The sequence below is a fragment of the Heteronotia binoei genome, chromosome 17 (genome assembly GCF_032191835.1).
Source record: "Heteronotia binoei isolate CCM8104 ecotype False Entrance Well chromosome 17, APGP_CSIRO_Hbin_v1, whole genome shotgun sequence".
NCBI classification, from domain to species: Eukaryota; Metazoa; Chordata; class Lepidosauria; order Squamata; family Gekkonidae; genus Heteronotia; species Heteronotia binoei.
The window spans coordinates 12727197-12738498 of record NC_083239.1 but is presented as its reverse complement, the minus strand read 5'-3'; the positions used below and the strand labels follow the sequence as shown (position 1 = coordinate 12738498).

The following is an 11302-nucleotide window of genomic DNA, read 5'->3' as shown; positions in this document are numbered from 1 at the left end:
ATTGCCATTGTTTAGGTTTAGGGTTTTTTGTTGTTGTTTTTTTAAACCCCCGTTAATTCAGACATTGTAGTAAACCTGTTACATTCCAGCAGTCCTTGTGTTTCTTAATGCATTATTTCAAATTGTGACCTGTATTGACTTTTTTGAAATTAAAAACAAATGGAAGCATCAGACAATCCTATATTTCATCCTAGGATTATTGCTTCTTTAAAATGGTCCTGTTGTCAACCTACTTCTTCCTATGGGGCAGTCATGAATAAACTGTGATACTGCACATCATTTCTAGATTTCTCCTTTGATAATAATACAGTAAGGCTTAGATGTAACAAAGAAGTGAATCTAAACAGAGTTATACCCTTCCGAGTTCACTGAAGTCAACAGGCTTTCAAGAGTTTTGGGATTGCACTGTAGTTATAGTTAATACTGCTAAGGACTAGATTCCAAACCTTCCCCCCTCCCCCTGCAAAAAGTCTCCTTACATTTAACTTTTCAAAAAAAATATTTTTACTTCCAGGAAGCATTGCACTTTTTTTGAACAAAGAAACCAGTCCAACCAAGTGACAGTGTCACAGCTTATTAACAAATACAAACAAACAAGAAAGACAAGAAGTGTAATTTGTGTTCTATCAAAACTTACAATCTTTTAAACGAGGTACATGGTGGGGATACTAAAAAGTAGGGTAACTCTTGAACTACAGATAAGAGAATGGGAGGTTTTATGCTGGTTTGCAATGAAATCTTAAGCACAGTTACACCTTTCTAAGACCAATTCATTTGGAAGGGCGTAACTCCTTTTAGGATTGCCCTGTAGTAGGACACGGCAGGTATGCAAAGCTTCACCTCAGACTGAGGGGGTCTGATTGGCTTGGAGGGATGCAGAGTTTGGACTTTTCATCACAGGCAGAACGCAAAGGCTAAATCCTTTTTACAGGGACACAGACTAAACTCTCAAGACAGCATTCTCAGAGAGCAATTTCTAACTGAACAGGCATCTTGACATACATATGGTGAAAAAAAGGAAGCCATGATGGAACAGCGCTACACTGGGGAATGTGCATTTCCCTGCCTGTTTATTGGTGTGGGATTTCACTATATCACCAGAGAACATTTTGATCCTATACTTGACTTGCCCTAATTAAAGTCACAGAGAGGCAAAAGTGTACAAAAAAGATCAAACGTGGCATGTGTTAGTGCTTCTACAATCTCTCTCAGGCCAATGAGAGGATCATTTGGGATGTAGCATTTCCCCCTCTATGGGAACTCTGTGGAAGTACTCCCACAGACAATCACAGCTATAAAAGATAATGCCACTGGATTTTACAGGAAGGATCAACAAGCAGGAATGGACAAGAGAACTAAAATCCTGCTCACAGATCTTGTGTAGGCTTCACCCGCCCCATATCTGTATCACATTTTTCCATTCCAGTTCCATATAAGTCATTCCTATGGAGGCCAAACATTACCTCAGAAACAGTCCTCAGTTGCAAGTTCAATCAGGACTGGTTTGCTTTGTCACTAACTATTCTAAACTATGCTTACTCTTACTGTAAAGACAACAGAAGTGTCTTGCAATTTTTAAAGTGTAATATGGGGGATAACAATGGACACCAGAACCATCAGACCAAGTGTTATCATGATCGGCCAGCTCATGTCAGGATTCACCACCAGAGCAGAACAAGCTTTCTTGCGTGATACTGTGAAGGTCTTCGTTGTTCCTTCCTTCTCTCTCAGGCGGGCCCACAAGAACTTCAGCTTAGTTGGAGGGAAGAACTTCGCACCAAACAGATTGCATTTGGGAAGGAAGAAATGGGTCAGGTGAGCTGTGGCCACCTCATGAATGAAATTGGCCAAGACCCTTGAGAAACACTGAGAGACCTCAGAGGGCTTCCAGTCTTCATTATTTTTCCACTCCCAGAGGGTGTGCAGGAAGGATGTCCTGGTGTGATAGGAACTCAGATGAGCCAACATCTGAGGATATTCCATCTTGAGGGCATCCACAAGGTCATCCAGCATCTTTAGACACTCTTTCCTAGGTCCAACAAAAAAAGACCTCAGTTATTCAATTAATTCAAATCTCTGAAAGACCTCTCCAAGCAATCTGGGCGGGGTGCAGAGTGATCAACTGTATATGCAAAACAATCCCAAGAAGAGCTGCATCCTTCTAAACTCATAGATTTAGAAGGGTCTTATCCTGCCTAGGATGGCACTGTTCATTATTCATTTATTAAACGGGGTCCAGAAATGTCTTTCACCAAAGAAAAAAAGTGCTGAAATACAATATTATGGATTTGTACACACAAACCCCTTGGAAACTGGATTAGTGGTCATAGTTTTGACCAAATAACTCTGAAAAGTGTACATTATGAAAATAATGAGAATTCCTGAGCCAAGTAGTGGTTACATCATGAGACTGGGTTCTGAGTGACCTCAGTTTGAATCCCCATTCAGTCATGAAGTGCATTGGGTGACTGCACCAGTTAGCTCTGTCGGCCTCATGTACCTCATAGAATAAAATGTTGTGAGGATAAACTGGGAGGGGAAGAGGACCATAGATGTCATCCTGAGCTCCTTGGAGGAAGGAAAGATGAGAAAAACTGCACTGGAGAACCTCTACCACCTTTGCACATTTTCTAAGGCTTCCCTGGTTGGGATGTATTATAAATGGGGATTAAACTGGTTTAAGTGTGTAGTGTAGATAGGGATGCTGCTTGTTCTTGGAATCAATATTTTGTCCTGCCACATATAGCATATTATTTCTATTCTGCCTTTTTTCCATCAAGGAAGTCCAGGTGGTCTCTCATCCAGGCTCAGGGAAGGGCCAGGCCTGTTTGGCTTCAGCAAGGGGGCTGCATCTTGAGCCTTAAAACCATGACCAGAAATGGCACTGCATTACCCTGTGGAGTGGGGTTGAGAAAGTACCTGTATGACATCAGTGATTAATGAATTTCCAAATTCAACCCCACCCACCCTGTCTACCCTCAATCTGAACCCATTCCAGAGCCACGTTTTAGCTCAGAGAGGGACATGGGAAGAAATTATATAAAAAGGAATGCCTTTAAACTTTTGCAAAGTGGCTGTCTTCTGGCAAACACAGCCAGTGCCCCCATTTTTGCAATTAAAAGATACTGCTTTCCAGACCAAATGAACATAAGGTAGGGGAGGGGTCCTGCTGGGCCAGACCAGTGGTCCATCTAGTCCACCATCCTGTCCAACAAACAGGATGAAGAGTCTTCCCCAATGCTTCCTCCTAGTGCTGCTATTCCAGAGGTTGATTGCCTCTGGACACAGAGGTTCACCATAGCTAGTCATCTTCTCCCTGCAGCATTTTCACCTAGGGTTGCCAACCTCCTGGTAGGTCTTGGAGATCTGTTGGAATTATAAATGGTTTCCAGACAATAGAGATCAGTTCACCTGGTGAAATGATTGATTTGGAGGCTGGATTCTATTGCATTATATCCCACTGAGCTCCCTCCTCAAACCTCACCATCCCTAGACCCCACCCCTAAAATCTCCAGGAATATCAAAACCCAGAGTTGGCAACCCTCCAACACCCCCAGCTGTTCCAGTTCCAAATGCAAATTTTAGCCACTGAATCCAGGGACACAGAATTTGACAAGACATTCTCAAGATTCTTGGTTTTGATTCAGTTGTCCTTAGATCCTGGCAGGCCACACTTTTGCCTTCCCACCACTAGATTTCGAAGGTGGCAGATGCCCTCAAAGATACACACCTGCAGCATTCCTTCATATGGTACCTGCGGCACGCTTCAGGGCTCCAATGGCAGTTCAAAATCTCTTTTTCCACATGAGAGAAAGAAATCTTCCAAGTCTCTGAAAACGAAAATCCCAACCCCAGTCAGTAATCTGTATAGTTTAATCCTACCTAGTAGGAAAGGCTGTGATCCAAGATCATCCAACATCAACGTAAGTGCACTAGTACCTAAAGTGTGACTTTTAAAATCTGTTCAGTCTTGCTGAGAATATTAAAGTAATAATATTAACTACAGACAATATATATTTGATACCATTTTTTTAAAAAAAGGAAAGCTCCACTATCATAACTAGGCACACTGGGGGAAAACTGAATCAGGGAAAAAAATATAAACTCAATTTTTTTTACTAGCAAATTTCAAATATGGAGTTTGTTGAAGAATCCCTCATCTCACCCCAAATTCATTTCTGTGTTCAGACATTCTAGTTCTGCACTTTTCTAACAAGGCCTGAATGATGTTACTTGGGCAAAAGCACACATCGACAAAATCTATATCAGCAAATATAATGAGAATACCAAAGGGGATTTATAGGAAAGGATCAATGAGAAGGAGGGACGCTGAGTCATTTAACCCTCAAGGTAGTGGCGGGAAGCTTTAGAAGGATCTTGTTTCCATGAGTTCTGAGGGCTAGTCATGTGTTTTCTAAAGTAGAACATTTTGTTGCTTGCCTCTCCAATCCTGTGGGTATTCACATTTTGACAGAATGTGACTCTTTCCCCAATTTGTTCTTTTCAACATCGTCTCCTTGCAGCCTCCTGTTTCATCTCTCTAGGGCAGAACTACACATTACCATAAGGGTTCCGACCCTGTGAATGCTGGATAAGCTGAATTATAAGGAAGGGCTTTCTTCAGAGAAGTAGTGGGCAGGACGGATGCTTTACCCTTCCAACAGGTACTGCTTTCCCCCCATGCCCCCTCTCTTTGTCTGTACTGCCCCTCTTGGGCGCCAAGACTGGCTGGAAGAAAAGCAGCCTGTGAGGTTGTGAGTGGGGAAAACTGCAGGAGAGCAATTGGTTAAGCATCTGCCAATCACTGATTCTCCTGTGAAAGTGCTTCTTCACCCACCCACCGCCATCCCCATGTTACCTTTAAGCAGCAAACATGGTATTTTGAAACCAGTACTTACTTAGGTGGTATCCATGGTTCAATCACCTTCCTCCACACTAAACTAAAACACACAATTATGCTCTCTCTATGAACAGGGCTGGTCCTCTAACCAAACCACCCCTGCAACTGCTTGGGGCAGCACCCTGAAGAGGGTGCTGATGCACTGGAAAGGGTTTATCTTGCTCCCAACTATCAATGACATGGGCAGTGACTGGCATCCCTTGCTGGGCTCATGCAATCAGGCACAGAAAGAGGCGGCCATGGAAATAATGCAGGCAAGGAAACCTGAAGGCTCACGACTGTACATTACTGGTAAACAGTTGTGCAAAATCACAAATATAATGTTCTGAGTATTAAGAGACAACATTCGAAATGTGCAAATAAAAATAAACAACTTAATATGTGTTTTTCTTTCTTTCTTCACTTTGACCCACATGTATGTTGTATCTTAATACTCGGAACATTATATTTATAATTTTGTACAACTGTTGTTTGCCAGTAATTTACAGTCATGAACCTTTGGGCTCACACAGTCAGCAATTAGTATTGCCAAAACTGCGTCAGCAAAGATTGGGAGATTTTCAGGATGGTGCCTGGGGACGTTGCACTTTGGGGAGAATTACCAAAGTATTTCCATGTTACCTCTAGGAATTTTCCCTAATCTCTCTGGTAGATGCAGGGCTTTTTTTTTTGAGCAGGAACACACAGGAATGCAGTTCCGGCTTGATTGGCATCAGGGGGTGTGGCCTAATATGCAAATGAGTTCCTGCTGGGCTTTTCCTACAAAAAGTCCTTGTGAAACAATGGTGATGTCAGGGGTGTGGCCTAATATGCAAATGAGTTCTGCTGGGCTTTTTCTACAGGAAAAAAAGCCCTGGGTGGAGGCATGGAAAAATTCCTAGTGTATCACTATGGAGTATATTTTCTGGCCATTTCTCTCCCACTCCTCAATTTCTCAAAAGTGGGAGGAGGGAGACTGGGGTTAAGGATGGGCATTTACCTGTTGCTCATGGGCAAACTAGAAGCCTACCATGCCCAAAACAACTCCCTGTGCTTGGGCTTGGATCCAACCAGCAGCTGCATGGACTAAAGAGGGGCTGGGTGTACCTTGACTGAGATGATGATGAAGCACCTTGAATCAACTCTGTCTATGAAGGCAGACCACTAAGTCTTGCCTCTTGTCCCATAATGCCATCTCAATAGGATTCTGCCTAGCAGTCCTCTGACAGAGCTCAGAAGGATTACGTTTGGTGGGTACACAAGACAGGGTCTTTTTGGTGGGAGCCCTACCATTATGGAACAGCCTCCCCCCAGATGGTGCACCTGGCCCCCTCACTTTCAGTCTTCAGAAGGCAGATGAAGACAGTTTTAATTAGAACTATATATAACTAATTTAGTGTTTTACTTATTGGTAGTCCTAATTTTCAATTCTATATTGTAGGCTTTTGTGTATTTTTTTATAATTGCTATTTGTATGGTAAGCTGTCTTGAGTTCTGCAAGGTGGAAGTTCTGTTTAAAATAAATGAATGAATGAATAAATAAATAACCTTTGTTGAGTCTCCCAGGGGGCTGCTCAGCCATAAAGTAAAACACTCTCATCAGCTGCAGCTGCTCATTTTCCTCAAGCAAATCCTTGACCTTTTTTGTACACGGCCATTGGCTAGCCATTTCCAGAGCAGGGATAAGGTCTATGGATATGAACTTGGTGTCTTGGTTGTCCTGAATCACCAGGTTGACTGCTGGACAGTTGGCCTTCTTTTTCTTCAGCTTCATTTGCCATCCTGGAAAAGGCACTGAGATACCAGGCAGACAGCTAGTTGGTAGAGTCAACTAAGGGCTGCCTTTCACACAAGGACTGCTCCCATTGGCATGCAGTGAGTTCCCAGGACTGTGTCCATCCTTTGGATCTGAGGGTAGTTAATAAGGCCTGCTGTGGAAACCCATGTTCCCTATATATTTGAGCTGGCCCTGGTCAGCAGTGCCCACGTACCTCTGTGAAGGGACATATGGGGATGATTTGGAAACTGGTCTATGGGCCTGTGAGCTGAAATCCCACCAGGAAACTTTGAACTGAAAGCAGGGTTGGGGAGGGGTGGGGGGAAACATGGTTGGGAAAGTACAGATCACCACTAGCTCCCCACACAACTGGCAACATTCTCCCTCATGCCTGCCATTCACCACATCCACCACCTGTAGGCTTTGGGACAGCTATTTTTTAAAAAATGGTAGTAGATATATCTCTATAACATCATAGCATAGTAATACAGCTACTGCAGGATTTTTTAAAAACAGGGCAAAAATCACTTCTATGTTGTTAATGGGCAGAATAGCAGGCACAAGGGGACACTGTGAAAGATTCAGATGCGGCAGCTCTATTACCACTGTTCACAGAAGGAATTAACAGAAGATTGTCTTCATGTGGAAGCATCTTCCTATCTTTTACTTCCCAAAGCTGCTTCCTCTCTCCCGACTGGGGAGACTTGACTCCCATGGCATCCCTCCCTCTCTTCCCTGGAACAGGAAGCCATGCTTCTCCAATCTCCACCCACATTTGGTACGGTACTTGCAGCACAGGGCAGTGTTGCCATTCTCTAGGGATGACCTGAAGATCTCCCAGAATTACAACTGATCTCCAGACTACAGGGAAAATGGCTTCTTCTGAGGGTGGACTCCATAGCCTCGTAACCTGCTGTGTTTCCTCCCCTCCCCAAACCCCACCTTCCACAGGCTCCATCACTAAAATCTCCAGGAATTCCCCACTCGAGACTTGGCAGCCCTACCACAAGAATTCCTTCTGGAGGGCCTCCATTTCAATTGACTGGCAGCCAGTGGTCATGCTCATACTGGTGTGCAAAGGTCAATCCAGGTGAGCAGCTGGTTGATCTAAAGCAATAAAACAAAGTCGGAGTTCAGTAGCACCTTTTCAGATCAATAACATTTTATTCAGAATGTAAGCTTTCGTGTGCATGCACATCTCATCAGACAATGAAGTGGGGTACAGTGAGCAGAGTTACATATAGCCAAGTTAATAAACATGTTCTCAGTTTAACCCATCCTTAAGTAGCTATAGAGCAATTAACAGACTTTGCACTTATTGCCTATGACATTCTCACCATCACTCTTCAATTCTGACATGTTTATTGACTTTGCTGTTTTCCAGCACAACAAATGGTATCTAAACCAAACTGCTTGTTCTTTCAGTTTGTTAATTGTACTATTTTGGCATAGATTCTGACTTGGTACTATTTTGCATGATTAATCACTGCCCATCAGCTATATGTAACTCTGCTCACTGTATCCCATTTCATTGTCTGATGAAAGTGTTCATGCACACAAAAGCTTACATTCTGAATAAAACTTTGTTGGTCTTAAAGGTGTGACTGGACTCCAACTTTAGTGTGCAACAGGTACTGCCAACATGGTGCTTCTTGTGCCCTTGGATGTGGCAAGGGCACTTAGGCCCAATGATAATTTATTGGAAACGTTACACTATTGTCAATATTTTGCTCTTGCTTTGTTCTCTGGAATTCGATGGCAGAGAGTCAGAAGGATACTGTCAAATCTAGAGCAGCTCTCTTAAATTAGATATACTACAAAGAAGCAATTGGATATACATTTTTGTTGCATGTGGGTATTGAGAACAAACTGACTGGTGGTAAAAGAGATGTGCTGCTGCTTCCAGCTTACAACTGAAAGACACGGCTGATGTACTCTTGATCAGACAACATCCTCACCTGAATAAAAAGCTTGAATGAAACGGTCCACTTGCTTCCAGAATTCTTCCATGACGTTCCTTGGGGATATTGTCTTCCCATCCTCCAGGAGGAGGGCTGCTGGGAAGCTGTGTGACTTTTTCACGAGAGTAAGGCAGTAAAACAGACCACTGTAGTTCTCCACTTCAGTGTACTGAACACAATCAGGAACAGGGATGCTGAACAGTACCTCAAACTCACCTGGACACAAGAACTGCAGGAAAAATTAACCACGCATTTGAAGAAACTGTAGGGGGGCACAACCAGTTCCTGCCTGCCACTCTAGTTCTGTGCCACCACTCCCTCCTTCCTTTGCTTTAAAACCCCTCTCCTCTCCAGGCCCAGCTTTACTTTTTCCATCTAGCTATATAGTATTAATACAATGGAATAAAGATTAAGAATAGCTTTGCCCCACCCAGCTGAGTGGGATCTAGGACGTACTTTTCTTTCTCCTCAGTTGCAGGTGTTTAAAACTGGCAGTGGCAATCTGCCTCTGCCACTGGGGTGGGTATTTAATTTTTTTTAAAAAAATTAACAGATAATGTAGCATTATAGCAGTAGTTTATAATACGCCTCTCAGGTTATCTGAATCCACCCCCCCCCCCCTTTTAAGCAAGGCTTTTGTTAAAGAGATACAACAGGAAAGGCATATTTCTGCCATAAAAGTGGCCAAAAACCTACTGGCAATTCAGAGAACACAATAGATAATTATAGCACTATGATGATAGGCAAACTGCTGGTTTTAAAACAAAATTAAAGAGCCCCACAGTGGGATGAGCAGGGAAAAAGTCCACTTCTCAATAGCATCCAAGCTGGGGTAAACAACCAACATATAAGTGACTTCAGTAATCCCTATAACTTGTGTTGTTACTATATTTCAGCTGTTGCTTTAGGGCAAATTCACAACATTGTGGCTTGGTTCAGACATCATGTGAAAGCAGGGTTATTTTAAATTGATTGTGGTTGAAGTGAAGTGAGATGGTGGGAATTCAAGTTGTTCCACTAAATATGCTGAAGGTGTATCAAATCAGGATTGGACCTATCAATTTGAAATTGACTTACTAACTACAATTGGTTTCAACCAGGGCTTTTTAAAAGCAGGAATGCACAGAAACGCAATTCCATCTAGCTTGGCATCAGGGAGTGTGGCCTAATATGCAAATGAGTTCCTGCTAGGCTTTTTCTACAACCCCCCGCTAGTTTCAATTAATTTAATACATGATATATAGATGTGGACATCCTAGCTTGTTGGTGTCACATTTATAGCATTTCTAATGACGATACCAGCTGATTCTCTGTGGAGGTGGCACAGAAAAGAGCCAAGTCAATAAAGTTGCCTTTTTTTCAGTCAACCCAGGATTGAATGACTGAGAGCCAAATTCTGGTTTCATATGCTAACCACAGGTTCATGCTATGTTTGAGCTGTGCCACTCAGTGGGTTCCTCTGGAATTCTGGCACAGTGAGTAAACACTGCCACAAAATGGCTGCTACAGGAGGTGTAGTCAGCCTCAAAATGGCTGCCACAGCTTACCTTCAGTCACACTGTGAAGATCCTCGTGCTGTGGTGGCAGCTGCTGCTAAAGCAGGAATTCTTAAAAATCTGCAAAACCAATCAAATCTCCTATGGCCAGTCAGGAACCTTACAGTGCAAAAGTTCCACTTGCCCCTTCCTGTGTTTCTAAAAACACTTGGTGAGCACTAAGAAAGGTGTTGGCTGGCATTACTCTGAGGATCACTGTTCTAAAGTTTCAACACACTTGCTCCGATTCTCTGTGGTACTCAAGGGTGGGCTAGCATTCAAATCTAACTGGGTGTAGATCAGTGGTTTTCTTTACAAATACTGAGGTTGATGTGCATTGGCCGGGGTGGTGGTGGTGGTGGTGGTGTTATTTGATACCTGTTAATATAACAACGGCCACCCTGTCTTTTAGGTCAGCATTATTATCCCAATTCAGCAGATAGGGAATGTGACAGACTGAAAAAATGGTAGCTTATCTAAGGTTCCTAAGTGAATGTGGGGCTGAGATGAATTTGAACTGGATGCTAGATCTACACCAGCTCTTTGTCAGGACTCGCCAATGCAGAATTACCTTTTCAGATTCATAGCCAGTGCCTGAGACAAGTTGTCTGGTGTCCTGGAAGTAGGGTCTGTCTGGACATTCCCGCAGATAAGTGAGAAAAAGACTCAGGAAGTTCTCAAGAAGCCCAGCTGCCTGGACTTTTTCTGGTGGAGTCAGGCATAGAAATTTTGCCTTTCTGTTACCCTGTGGGACACTGCCTCTTTGTGAGCTTTGGTGATCTTCTCCTGCAATTGCTGAGACTTCTGTTTCTTCATGAAGATGTGTACAGTTGGAGATGGAAGACATCCTTCCTACATTTGGTGGAATATAAGCATTTGAGACAAAGTATCATGGTAAGAGTTCAGGGAGACTCGGGGCTTCCTCTGACATAGGAGAGAATGCTGTAAATTTGGGTGTGTTTGTTGCAGTATCTACAAATTTACAAATATAGACACTTAGTTCTGAGACAGAAAGAGCAGACAGACTCCCAGGCAGATACCACTGGTCTGTCAAACAGCATAGTCTAGGGACTTTTTGCATAGGCTGCTGCTGCTTCAGAGTCAGCAGCAAAATCCAGCCTTGTTCCCTTTTACCAGCTGCATTTCAATG

At 43.1% G+C, this 11302-nt stretch overlaps 1 protein-coding gene across 1 annotated transcript; it reads right to left on the bottom strand.

Moving 5' to 3' along the window:
• Positions 1-1171: 1171 nt before the first annotated feature.
• Positions 1172-10937, bottom strand: LOC132586165 (cyclic GMP-AMP synthase-like). Its single transcript, XM_060258139.1, has 5 exons — positions 10724-10937; positions 8615-8846; positions 6428-6673; positions 3731-3830; positions 1172-2029 (listed from the first exon to the last, which is right to left on the bottom strand). The coding sequence occupies exons 2-5, from the start codon at positions 8664-8666 to the stop codon at positions 1576-1578; spliced, it is 852 nt and encodes a 283-aa protein (XP_060114122.1). The 5' UTR covers positions 8667-8846; positions 10724-10937; the 3' UTR covers positions 1172-1575.
• Between the last annotated feature and the right edge of the window lie 365 nt (positions 10938-11302).